The sequence below is a fragment of the Suncus etruscus genome, chromosome 6, assembly GCF_024139225.1.
Source record: "Suncus etruscus isolate mSunEtr1 chromosome 6, mSunEtr1.pri.cur, whole genome shotgun sequence".
NCBI classification, from domain to species: Eukaryota; Metazoa; Chordata; class Mammalia; order Eulipotyphla; family Soricidae; genus Suncus; species Suncus etruscus.
In genome coordinates this window covers 6,391,283-6,404,999 of record NC_064853.1, presented here as the reverse complement: position 1 = coordinate 6,404,999, position 13,717 = coordinate 6,391,283, and the positions used below count along the sequence as shown (strand labels likewise).

Here is a 13,717-nt window from a genome sequence, read left to right as displayed (position 1 = left end):
AAGACCCCCAAGATGGTGCCTGGCTCTGCGTGGCTGCCTCAATGGAACCAGGCATGGCCCTTGAGGCCCCCAGCGCTGCTGCACCCAAATAGCACCCGATACTAGGTGAGTTTCAGACCATCCCATCCCTGCCTGTACAGACCTACTACTGCAGTGTTGGCCCCTGTATTCCCTGAGCACTGTTTAAGAGCACCATCTCTCCCCCATCCATTGCTCGTAGGTCACTTTCTGCAGAGCAGAACATCTAGAATCACGGAGAAGAATGCAAGTGGGCCTTGAGCTTACCAATCTCTCAGTCTTGGACCAATAACAAGTGAACGACACTGGCCAAGAAACAGCCCTTTGGGGGGCCATGGAAGACCACAAGGCTGAGAGTTGCACCTGACCCTGCACAGGCTGCAAACTCTCTCTCTCTCTCTCCTCTCTGCCTCTCCCCCTCCAAACTCTTTCTCTCTGCACTGTGTCCATGGCCGAAGCCTGGAACCTGCTGAGTCAGGTGATCTCCCTCTCAAACACATCCTGGAGCCCAGGGCAAAGCGACCTCTGTCCCCAACCAGGGGGGCCTGCTATTGCCTGGATCACATGGGTGATCACGAGGACAGGCCCACTATGGGGGCAGAACCGCACCCCAGTATCTCAGAGGTGGCTCTGCAGCATGTCCTCCCCCATCCTCAAACCTCAAGAGTCTCACCATGGGGGAGAAAGGGGCTCTTCATGGTCCCTCAACTGTGGCCAGAAGTGATAACTGGAGGGACAACAGTTTAGATGACACCCTGGAAAGCTGCGTGGAAGAGGATCCCAGATGCCCAGCACCCCAGTTCCCTCACCCCTGCTCAAGGCTTGGCTGGGTGCGGCCAGGTTTGGGGGGGGATGATGTCTACACAGCCGGACACCGTCCAGCAGTCCAGCCATCCACTTGGCGGTGACCCGACAGCCCCCTCTGGTGGAAATGATGAATAAGGCATGAGCTGTGACACCTTCCCAGGCCGGAGGGAGGCTGGAACAAAAGGACAGCAGAGGGGAATCTTCCAGAAAGAAGGTGACTATTCAGACGGAAACAATTCACAAGCCATCCTCTGGGGTTTGTGAAACCATCTTCTCTCCTCCGCTGGGTCTGCCTTCGGCTCTGTCCCACAGAGCGGGGAGTAGGGGTGGTGACAGGCAGCCACTATTGGTCCCCCACAAGTTTGGGTAGGCTGCCCTCGGGAGCCAGGATGATGCCGCAGACATAGGAGAAGCCCAGCAGGAGGTTGAGGCGGGCAGTCCTCTGGGGCAGCTTGTGGAAGGCCTGGGCCCGGAACTGGCGCTCCAGGGAGAAGGCGGCGGGCAGGGTGAGCAGGGGCAGTGCCAGGCTGATGGTGTAGCGTGTGGCCAGGATGCTGAAGATAACATAGGGCAGGAAGAGCAGGGCGCTGTAGAGCGCGTAGGAGCCAGCAGGCCCGATGAGGATGGCCAGCGTGATGATGCCCGCCTCGCTGTCCGACTGCATGTCCCGAGTGTTGTTAGAGTGCAGTATGGCTTCCGTGCTCAGCGCCAGCGGCACGGCGTAGAGAAGGGGGAACACGGCCAGGGACCCCACTTGAACAGCGTAGGCAAACATCACCGCCAGCGGGCCAAAAGTGATGAGGATGACCAGGTCGCCTAGGGCCACGTACTTGAAGCCGATTCCTGTGACCAGAAATGTGGGTGTGAGCGAAAGGTGGCGAGGGGGGGGGGGTAGGGGGGTGGTGTTGGATTTGATTTCCAGGGTCGGGGCTAAGGACTGGTGGAGGAGTCCCCACCCAGGATCCCAGGATCTTATCAAGATCCCCTAAGCACCAACAAGAATAACTTCCTGGGCCTGAGAGATAGCACAGCCAGCCATAGGGTGTTTGCCTTGCACACAGCAGAGCCAGGACCCAGGACAGACCTGGGTTCGATTCCCGGCATCCCATATGGTCCCCCAAGCTTCCCAGGAGAGATTTCTGAGCGAAGAGCCAGGAGTAACCCCTGAGCACTGGAGGGTGTGGTCCAAAGACAAAAAAAAAAAAAAGAATAACCTTTGCTGGGGCTGGAGTGATAGCACAGGGGTAGAGCACTTGCCTTGCAAGTGGCGACCTGGGACTGACCTGGGTTCAATACCCAATATCCCATATGGTCCCCCAAGCCTGCCAGGAGCAGTTTCTGAGCACAGAGTCAGGAGTAACCCTGAGCGCTGCTGGGTGTGCCTCCCCCCCCCACCCCCCGCAAGAAAAAGAAAAAAAAAAACAAAAACATAAAGAACAACCTTTCTACTCCCAAGCCAGATGTGGCCCAAAAACCAAGGTCTGCAGGACCAGGACTGTGGCTCAGTGACAGATTCGGCCACTCAGAAGGAGGCCCAGCAGGCTACCTGCATGCAACACTACCTAGAGGGCAGCTAGGAGAGGGTGCCCAGAGCCCTGCAGAGCTCCAAATGAGTCTGTGAGCACCAGTTCAAACTGGAGTCAGGATGTGGGCAGGGGGAGGTGGAGGGATTGAGGGGGGAGTTCAGCCACTTTAAAAACTACTTCAGGTGGGGCCGGGCGGTGGCGCTGGAGGTAAGGTGCCTGCCTTACCTGCGCTAGCCTAGGAGACGGACCGAGGTTCGATCCCCCGGCGTCCCATATGGTCCCCCAAGCCAGGAGCGACTTCTGAGCGCATAGCCAGGAGTAACCCCTGAGCGTCACCGGGTGTGGCCCAAAAACCAAAAAAAAAAAAAAAAAAAACTACTTCAGGGCCAGAGTAATAGCACAGCGATAGGGAGTTTGCCTTGCACGAGGTCAACCCTAGATGGACCCTAGTTTGATTCCCGGCATCCCATATGGATTCCCGAGCCTGCCTGAAGTGACTTCTGAACGCAGAGCCAGGAGTAACCTCTGAGCATGGCCGAATGTGATCCAAAAACAAACAAACAAAAACAAAAAGAAATTCACTTCAGGGACCAAAGCAATAACACAGCAGGGAGAGAGTTTGCCTTGTATGTGGCCAAACAGGTTCGATCCCTAGCATTCCATAGGGTCCCCCAAGCCTGCCAGGAGTGACTCCTGAATGCAGAACCAGGGGTAACTCCTGAGTACCTCTGGGCATGGCTCAGAAACTACACCAAACCACAATATCAGCAGCTCCTCAGAGTTAAACTTCAGAGGACAGAGAGATAGGACAGTGTCTGCTTGTCTGGCATATGCAGCTGACTCAGGTTCAATCCTCATTATCTCACAGGGTCCCCTGAGCACCAGCAAGGACTGATCTGAGTGCAGATCCAGGAGTCAGCCAAAAATCAAAAAGATAATAGATGATAGACAGATAAAAACTAAATCTACCCAATGCAGAGACTTGGACCTGGAGTCCGAGTGATAGTCCAGCAAGCGGGACATTCTCTTGGACCTGGCTTACCTTGATCAATTCCCAGACCCCCGTAAAGTCCCCCAAGCCCACCAGGAGTACATCTGAGCACAGTCCAAAAGCAAACCTCCCAAAAACAAGAGAGCCAGGGCCATGAGCAGGGCTGTTTGGTGGGAGGAGGGAAGAAAGGGTCAGGCCCCTTGGTACAGAATCCATGGGCTAGAGGGAGGAAGTGAGAGAACCAGAAGTCCTAGGAGGAAGTTGCCAAGAGTGAGAAGGGAAAGGTGGGAGAGGGGCTGTTTGGGGGAGACCCTGGAGGATGTGGTTTGGGGCACATTCAAGTCATTTAGATGCCCGTGGGATCATGGGAGAAGCGACCCAATGGAGACATCAGGAGTTCGGCACTGGAGACCCTGGTCTGCAGGCTGGCTCAGGGCCCGAGGGAGGCAGGACAAGCCTGAGGGCTGGGAGGAGGTGGCAGAGGCCCAAGCCCTCAGGACCAGCAGCAGGAATGGGAGATAGGACAGCAAGAAGTGGCCTGCCTTCCACAGCTGACCAGGGTTCGATCCTGGGAGAACCCACTAAGAGAGATCCTGGAGCACAGACCCAGGAGAAACCCCTGAGCACCACTGGTAGAGGTGGCCCCTAAGCAAACAAGAAAGATGAGCATCACCCTAAGTGGGGGAGATTCTCCCCCACCCGGGGGTCACTGGAAGGATGGAGGGGAGTGGCAGTAGCTCAGGTATAATGGGGGGGGGGGTTCTGTTTGTTGACTTAAAGAAGGTAGATTTCTGGCAGAGGTAGAATAAGGGGTACTAAGTAATTGTTATTTTTGAAAAAGGGGTGTAACAGGGCATAACAGGGATTACTCCTGGCAGGCTCGGGAAACTATGTGGGATGCCGCATATAGAAACCGGGTCAGCCGCTTGCAAGGTAAGCGCCCTCCTCACTGTACTATCACTTTGCATCTCCTTGATCCCCCCAATGGAAAGCAAATGTGGCCCCCTGCTCCTGAGCAATGGGCTCTCTTCCAGGTATGTCTTATCTCTGCACCAACAATTCCCACATTCTGCAAATGCCCAGCTCAGAACCTATTCCAGCCTCTGTGACATCCCTACTCGGGGCTCAAAGACAGGAAGGGGGTCAGAAGACAACTGCCACCAAATGTCTCTCCTGTCACCGCCTCCTTCCTGGCCATCCCACTTCCACCTCCTCTCCCACACCAGAGAAAGTCTTAAGAAATAACAGCCAGGCCCGGAGAGATAGCACAGCGGCGTTTGCCTTGCAAGCAGCCGATCCAGGACCAAAGGTGGTTGGTTCGAATCCCGGTGTCCCATATGGTCCCCCGTGCCTGCCAGGAGCTATTTCTGAGCAGACAGCCAGGAATAACCCCTGAGCACCACCGGGTGTGGCCCAAAAACCAAAAAAAAAAAAAGAAATAACAGCCAAGGGGCTAGGGTGATAGCACAGGCACAAAAGACATTTGCCTTGCATGTGGCCAACCCGGGTTCGATCCCCAGCATCCCATATGGTCCCCCAGCATGTCGGGAATGACTTCTAAGCACAGAGGCAGGAGGAGCACCAGGTGTGACCCAAAATCAGAACAACAGAAGTATCAGCTGGGAGAATCATGGGGCCAGAGATGGAACAACAGGTAAGGCTCTTGTTTGCCTCACAAGAAAAAACACACATATTCGCACTCCAGCACCACATTAAGGTCCCCTCTCAGAGCTCCGCCAGGAGGGATCCCTTAGCACAGATCCAGGACTAAGAGGGATCCCTGAGCAGGGCCAGGGAGGGACCCAGACAGAAGACTCTGTGACCCTTCCTGCCCTCCTCAGGTACGTTTATTTCTTCCTTGAACCCCCTTGGAGTCTCTCCCTCATGCACACACTGGACTCTGCTATGCTTCCAACTTCTCAGGCACATTCCTGTGGCCACATCTTGGCAGTGACCTTCCAAGGTTGGAGACACTTCCTCCAGAACTCTCCTCAGTCGGAACGGCCTCCCATCTTGGCTTACCTTTGGATTAGACTATTTAAAACAGATTTAATACTCTATTATCATTTATTTAGTAGTCTGTTTATAAAAACTATTTACTGATTAGGCTATTTAAAATAGCTCAAAAATAATAATACGTAAAATAAAAGCGGCTGAAGCAATAGATCAGCAGGTAGGACATTAGAATTGCATGCGGTCGACATAGGACAGACTCGGGTTCGGTTCCTGGCATCCCATATGACCCACCAAGCCTGCCAGGAGTGATTCCTGAATGCAGACCCAGGAGTAACCCCTGAGTGCCGCCAGATGTGACCCCAAACCCTGCCCCCCCAAAATTAGATCCTATCCTTCACATTCCCATTTTTTTTTTATGGGGAGAGGTTACTTAGGGCTCACACCTAGAGCTGTTGAGGAGGGAAGGGTGACTCGGCTGTAACCCAGGGCTCCAGAATGCAAAACATCTGCAATCCTTGGTGCCATGTCCCCACCCCCACAGCAACTATTCACCTTTTCCCAGATGACCATCAGGGTACCACCCCTTCCAGATTCACCAGAACGTTCTTGGCTCCCATACTACATGTCCCAGGTCCTGGGAATGCACCAGAACAAGGTCATTTTAACTACAACAAACCATTTTTCCTTTCTGACTTTTAGGTCATGGCCCAGTGTACTCAGGGCTCACTCCAGGAGGTCCTTGAAAAACCATTTGCGGTACTAGTGGGCAGAAATCAAGCAAGGCAGGGGCCGGCGTGGTGGCGCTAGAGATAAGGTGTCTGCCTTGCCAGCGCTAGCCTAGGACGAGCCACGGTTCGATCCCCCGGCGTCCCATCTGGTCCCCCAAGCCAGGAGCGACTTCTGAGCGCATAGCCAGGAGTAACCCCTGAGCATTACCGGGTGTGGCCCAAAAACCAAAAAAGAAAAAAAAAAAAATCAGGCAAGGCAAGCGCTTTATCCACTGTACTATCTCTTTGTCCCCTATTTTTTATTGTCTCTCTTAAAATGCTTTCCCAAGCACAGAGGTGTCTGTGAAGGTGATGTTTGTGTCTAACAGTGCTCGCCATATCACTGCCCTCTTCCCACTGAATCCCACTCAGTGTGAAAGTGTGGTGTTTAGAAGGTACCACCATGGAAAGGAAGCTAGGTATGAAATTTGTTCTCATTGATACTTTGGTCCTAACTCCATAAAACCAAGGCAGTATCTTCTCAGCTAACTATGGGTTTCCCCAAATCCAGAAAAGGGCTGGAGAAATAGCTAGGAGAGAAATGTTTGCCAGCACTGAACCCTGAGCAGAGGGCTGGAAGTAAGCCCTGTGCACTGTCAGGTATGGCCTCAAAATCAAATAATTAAGAACAAGAAAGAAGGGCCAGAGAAATAGCACAGCGGCAGGGTATTTGCCTTGCAGGCGGCCGATCCAGGAGGGACGGTGGTTCCGATCCCGGCATCCCATATGGTCCCCTGTGCCTGCCAGGAACGATTTCTGAGAGCCAGAAGTATAACCCCTGAGCACTGCCGGGTGTGACCCAAAAACCAAAAAGAAAGGAAAAAGGGAAGAGGAAGAGAGAGGGAGAGAGGGAGAGGAAGAGGCGTTTGCCTTGAGTGTGGTGGAGAAATAAAAGGAAGGGGGAGAGAGGGGCGTTTGCCTTGAGTATGGCCAATCCAGGTTCGAGCCCCGGCATCCCTTAAGTTCCCCGGAGCCTGCCAGGAGCAACTTCCCAGCCTAGAGCCTGTAGTAACCCCTTGAAAGCGCTGCTGGGAGGGAGTAGCCCGAAAAGCAAAAAGAGTCCAGCCGTGCCACTCCTTTTCCATTTGTCCAGCGGCCCAATCAGAAACTACCAGATGACAGCGCCTGTCCCTTAGCCCTGCAGCCTGCAGTTTGCAAAGCGACAACTTCTGGGGGAGCGTTGGGGATCCGCGGCACACAGGTGCAGGCGGGATACTGTGTCTCTTACCTCCGGTGTAGAGAAAGGAGCCCGACAGCCCTCCGAAGTAGATGAGGGCCAAGTGCTCGAGCTTGAGCGGGGACAGGGAGTAGAGGCCGGCCGCGCACAGGCAGCCCAGGGTGTAGAGGCACACCCCGAAGCGCACCACGTCCTGGGGCTCCAGGATGCGGTCCACCAGGGTCCGGTCGTCGCTCTTCTTGTGGTCGATGCCCTTGGAGAAGTCGTAGTAGGTGTTGACCAGGTTGCCGGCCCCGTGCACGGCCAGCACGGCCACGGCGCAGCCCAGCAGGAGCCGGGGGTCCAGGGCGCCCTGCGCGCGGTAGGCCAAGGCGCTGCCCAGGGCCACGGGCGTGAGCGACGCGCTGAAGCTCCAGGGCCGCAGGGCCAGCACGTAGGACGCGCACTTGCGCCGCCAGGAGCGCGCGGGGGGCTCGCCCGGCTCGGGGGCGTCGGCGCCGGGCGGATCGGCCGGGGGCCCCGCCGAGATGCTCACCTTCTTCTCCCCCGGGGCCTGCGGGGCGGCCATTGACAGCTGCTGCGGCGGCCGGGGTCAGGGGTCAAGAGGTCAAGGGTCACGGGTCAACGGGGGACGGGCCCAGCGCGCGCGCGACAGCAGGCTTTCCCCCCCGCCCCGACGACACCCCAGAAGCCGGGTTGGGGGCGTCGGCGGGGCCCCGTTGAGGAATGCAGGCGAGCCCGGCCGCGCGGTGGCGTCGCCCCGACGCGCGAACACACGCGGCGGCCCTTTCCCGCCACCCTCACCCCGGCTCGGTGTCACTGGCCGAGACGCAACTCCCGGGCTATGGGCGCCGCCATCTTGTGCGCCGTCGCCCGGCCGTCCGGCCGGAAACGCGCGCCGTCCGCGCCGAAAGGGCCGGGGGCAAAGGGCAAGGGGCGGAGCTAAAGTTCTCAAAGAGCGGCCCAGCAGCCAGCCTGGTCCCAGGGTTGCTAGGAGCTCTGATACTTGCGGATCAGGCCTAGTTGGGCAAGGAGCAAGCTGGGCCGCTGGACCTGCAGCTGCAATTAAGAGCCACGTACTGGGTGTCTTTTATTTCAGAGCGGTTATAGGATGCCTGATGTATGCCACAAGCGTTTATTGAGCACTTACTGTTAATTATCTTCAGTGGGGAATAAAATGAAAGTGTGATTGATGAGAGCCATCAAATGGATTCTACTTAGTTAGTTAGTTAGTTAGTTAGTTAGTTAGTTAGTTAGTTAGTTCTTTGAGGCCACACCCGGCTGCCCTCACGGGTTATTTCTACCTCTGCACGTTGGTCCCAGTTTAGCCAGGTGCAAGGCAAAGGCCCCACACACACACACACACACACACACACACACACACACACACACACACACACACACACACACACACCTCCTTTTTGTTGTTTGTTTTTGGGCAGGGTTCAGGGGTTCCTCCTGGCTCTAGGCTCAGAAATCACTCCTGGCAGGCTTGCGGGACCATATGGGATAACGGGATTCAAACCAGTGACCTTCTGCATGCAAGGCAAACACCCTATCTCCATGCTATCTCTCCAGCCCCCCAGGGCTTACTCTTTTTTTTGGGTAGGGGGGTGCCATACCTGGTAACACTCACGGGTTACTCCTGGCTATGCGCTCAGAAATCGCTCCTGGCTTGGGGGGACCATAAGGGGATCAAACCGCGGTCTGTCCTAGGCTACTGCAGGCAAGGCAGGCACCTTACCTCTAGTGCCACCATGCCGGCCCCAGGGCTTACTCTTGACTCTGTGCTCAGGGTACTATAGGTCAGGGATCTCAAACTCGAGTACAACATTTTGTGGCCCGCAACCAGCCTTCAAATATCGCAGTATTCACGATTATTCGTTTACCGAATAATTACAATAAAAATCGCATTAGTAAGGAAAAAATCGCATTAAACATTTGCATACCCCGAACAGTTCTATTTGGGGTATGCAAATGTTTAATGCGATTTTTTGCGATTTTTTTCTTACTAATGCGATTTTTTATTGCGAATATTCGGTAAGCGAATAATCGCGAATACTTTGCGCCTAGCGCAAACGTCATTTCTGCTGTTCCTGCCCAGAGGCCTAAGGGAGAGAAGGGAGAAAGTTTATTACAGAATTAGATTGTGTCATACCTTCATCATGACTCATCAAAGCCTGCAGTGAAGAGAAAGATTGATGACGAGCACAGACAATTTCAGGAAAAGTAGGTGATGCAGTATTTCTTTGTTGAGCACAGGGGCATCCCACATGTCTAATTTTCTCAGAGGAAGTTGCAGTGCACAAGGAATACAACTTGAAACGCAATGCATTATTCAACTAAACATGCTGAGGAATGTGCAAAATATCAAGGAAATGAGAGAGCCAAGCGGGTTGCCAGTCTTAAAGCATGTCTAATGAGGCAACAAGATTTCTTCAAGAAAGCAACCAAAGAGAATGTTGCATCAGTCGAAGCTAGTTACAAGGTTAGTGAGATGATTGCTAAGGCAGGGAAACCATTCACAGAAGGAGAGTTTGTTTAAAAAAAATGCATGTTATAGGGGCCCGAAGAGATAGCACAGCGGTGTTTGCCTTGCAAGCAGCCAATCCAGGACCAAAGGTGGTTGGTTTGAATCCCGGTGTCCCATATGGTCCCCCGTGCCTGCCAGGAGCTATTTCTGAGCAGACAGCCAGGAGTAACCCCTGAGCAAAGCCAGGTGTGGCCCAAAAACAAAAAAAAAAAAAAAAAAGAAACAAAAATGTATGTTATAGGCTGCAAGTATTATCTGTCCAGAAAAGAAAGGTTAGTTTAGCAAAATCAGCCTTTCTGCCAACACTGTGGCAGAGCGCATTTCTGACATGTCAAGTGACATTTATCATCAACTGTGTGAGAAAGCCAAATGTTTTGATGCATACTGAGTTGCTCTTGACGAGGGCACAGATATAACAGACACTGCACAGCTCACAATTTATGTCCGTGGTGTTGATTGCAATTTTGAATTGACAGAGGAGCTGCTCACAATAATTCCAATGCATGGCCAGACCACCGCTAATGAGATATTTCAGCATCTGTGTGATGCCATTGAGAATGCAGGTTTGCCATGAAAGAGGTTTGTTGGAATAATAACCGATGAAGCGCCATCGATGACAGGGAGGAAAAATGGACTGGTGGCACTTGTTAAAAAAAAAAACTTGAAGAGGAGGGTGTAGGGAAGGCCATTGCTCTTCACTGCATTATCCATCAGCAGGCCCTTTGCAGTAAATGTCTGCTGTGTGACAATGTGATGTCTGTTGTTGTGAAATGCATCAACCAAATCAGATTCAGGGGTTTAAAGCACAGGAGGTTCCATGTATTTTTAGAGGAAATGGAGTCAGAATATGGAGATGTGCTCTATTTCACCGAGGTATGTTGGCTCAGCAGGGGAAGTGTCCTGAAAAGATGTTTTGAGTTGAGAGAAGTGAAAGCCTTCATGGAGAAGGATGGGAATGCTGTTTCTGAGTTGAGTGATCACAAATGGCTCATGGACTTAGCTTTTCTTGTTGACACCACACATAAACTGAATGTACTAAACAAGATGTTTCAAGGCCCGGGGCAGCTTATCAGTGCTGTCTATGACAACATGAGAGCATTCTCCACAAAACTTGTGTTATGGAAATTCCAGCTCTCTCAGACAAACTTTTGCCATTTCCCAGCATGCAAGGAACTTGTGGATGCAGGCATACCATTCAGTGGTGAGAAATATGTGTATGTTATTTTTAAACTAGAGAAGGAATTTGATCACAGATTTGCAGACTTCAAAAAGCACAGAGCCACTTTCCAAATTTTTGTGGACCCCTTTTCCTTTGATATGCAAGATGCCCCTCCTGTCCTTCAAATGGAGCTCATTGACCTGCAGTGCAACTCTGATCTCAAGCCAAGTTCAGGGAGATTAGTGGAAAAGCAGACATGCATGGGCAATTTTTGAGATAATTGCCCCCCAGCTTCCCTGAGCTTTCCCGAATGTTCAAGCGCACCATGTGCCTTTTTGGGAGCACATATTTGTGTGAAAAGTTATTCTCCACATTGAACTTCAATAAGTCAAAGTACAGGTATAGACTTAATGCTGATCATCTTCAAGCCATACTGAGGGTCTCAACTGCTTCCTCTCTAAAGCCAAATGTGGTTCAGATTTGTGAGAAGTGCTGTCAAGTCTCTGGCAGCAAGGAATAGGCAAAAGATGTCATGTTCAGAAGAACTGTCATGATCTTCACTCAATGTTATTCATGTTCAGAAGAAATAATTAAACTGTTAATAATGACTTTTGAGGACTTTTATTTTTGTGAAATCCCTTATGCGGCCCTGCCTCACCCTGACTTTGCCTCCTGTGGCCCCCAAGTAAATTGAGTTTGAGACCCCTGCTATAGGTGATGCCCAGGGTCGAACCTTGTACTATGGTGTGAAAAGCAAGCGGTGCATTAAAGACCCACTGTATGATCTCTCAGACTCTTTTTCCCTTTGATTTATTTGCGTGTTTCTTTATTTGTTTCGGTTTTGGGGCAACACCTGATGGTGCTCAGGAGTTACTCCTGGATCTGCACTTAGGAATCACTGCTGGCAGGCTCTGGGGATCATGTGGGATGCCAGGAATCCAACCCAGATCCACTGCTTGCTAGGCAAATGCCCTACCCACTGTGCTACAGCCACAGCCTCTCCTTATCCCCTTTTAGTGGGAAAATCAAAGCACTAAAATAGGAAGTGATGTCTAAGAAATTACCAGCTCCAGGAACATCCACAAGAACCTTTCTTGATTTTTATTGTGTGATTTTGACAGAAAATGCACTTCCCTGCTGGACATTTTGTTCATTCTCTAATTTATTTACTTGTTCTTGCAAATAACCAGCCCTTCCCCACCTCATCAAATGCCAGCTCAGTGGTTTCACTGCCCACCTTTGGAGAACTTTATGGTCCTTATCTATAGCTCATTTTTAGAAGGAAAGAAGCAATTGTTGAATTTTTAGAAAACTTTTGAGCTGGTCATTAAGCACAGCCATTATTAAGAAATAAATTATATGAACAGAATAGTTAAGTAATAAAAACAAAGATAGGTGGGACCGGAGAGATAGCACAGCAGTAGGGTGTTTGCTTTGCATGCAGAAGGTCAGTGGTTCAAATCTCATATGGTCCCTGTGCCTGCCAGGAATGATTTCTGAGCGCAGAGCCAGGAGTAACGCCTGAGCACTGCTGGGTGTGACCCAAAAAAAACAAAAATAAAACCCCAAAAGCCAAAGATAGGGAGCCAGAGTGATATCACAGTGGTAGGGTGTTTGCCTTGCACGAGCCAACCCAGGACATACCTGGGTTCTAGTCCCAGCATCCCATATGGTCCCCTGAGCCTGCCAGGAGCAATTTCTGAGCACAGAGCACCAGGTGTGATCCAAAAACAAAAACAAAACAAAACAAAAATAAAAATTAAAAAAACATAGGGCCTGAGTGCTAGCACAGTGGGGAAGGCGCTTACCTTGCATATACAGCTTATCGATCCGGGTTTGATCCCCAGCATCCCATATGGTCCCTCAACCCACTGAGCAAGATTTCTGAATACAGAGCCAGGCTAACCCCTAAGAACTGCCCGATGTGTCCCCCCTCCCCCCCCCCAAAAAAAAAGATGTGACGGTAGAACAGTTGCTCACCTGTGAGAGTTCCTGAGTTTGATCCCTGGTACTGCCCCCCAAAATCAATCAATCAATTAATTTTTTTTTTTTTTGGTTTTTGGGCCACACCCTGTGACGCTCAGGGGTTACTCCTGGCTATGCGCTCAGAAGTTGCTCCTGGCAACATATGGGGACCATATGGGACGCCGGGGGATCGAACCGCGATCCGTCCTAGGCTAGCGCAGGCAAGGCAGGCACCTTACCTCCAGCGCCACCGCCCGGCCCCTAATCAATTAATTATTAACAAAATAAAAGTAACACTCAAAACTCATTCTTGTTGTTGTTGTTGTTTTTGGTTTTTCGGGCCACACCTGTTTGATGCTCAGGGGTTACTCCTGGCTAAGCGCTCAGAAATTGCCCCAGGCTTGGGGGACCATATGGGACGCCGGGGGATCGAACTGCTGTCCTTCCCTGGCTAGTGCTTGCAAGGCAGACACCTTACCTCTAGCGCCACCTCGCTGGCCCCTCAAAACTCATTCTAATTATTTCACTGCATTTTACCATTTATACTCCATGAATTTTTTTGGGGGGGGGCACCATGGGCTTTCATGATTCTTTTTTGGAGGGGGGTGGGTTTTTGGGCCACATCTGGACGCGCTCAGGGGTTCTTCCTGACTCTGTGCTCAGAAATCGCTCCTGGCTAGCTGGGGGCGGAGAGGGTGGAACATGGGATACAGGAAATCAAACCTGTGTCCATCCCAGATCAGCCTCGTGCAAGTCAAACGCCCTACCACTGTGCTATCACTCCGGTCCCTCTGTGTTGCTTTTGCGTCTGCTTTTGT

General features: G+C 51.9%; 1 protein-coding gene across 1 annotated transcript; it reads right to left on the bottom strand.

Moving 5' to 3' along the window:
- Positions 1-1,026: 1,026 nt before the first annotated feature.
- On the bottom strand, positions 1,027-7,816 carry UBIAD1 (UbiA prenyltransferase domain containing 1). Its single transcript, XM_049775369.1, has 2 exons — positions 7,294-7,816; positions 1,027-1,668 (listed from the first exon to the last, which is right to left on the bottom strand). Exons 1-2 carry the CDS (start codon positions 7,808-7,810, stop codon positions 1,169-1,171), a joined length of 1,017 nt encoding a protein of 338 aa, XP_049631326.1. The 5' UTR covers positions 7,811-7,816; the 3' UTR covers positions 1,027-1,168.
- Between the last annotated feature and the right edge of the window lie 5,901 nt (positions 7,817-13,717).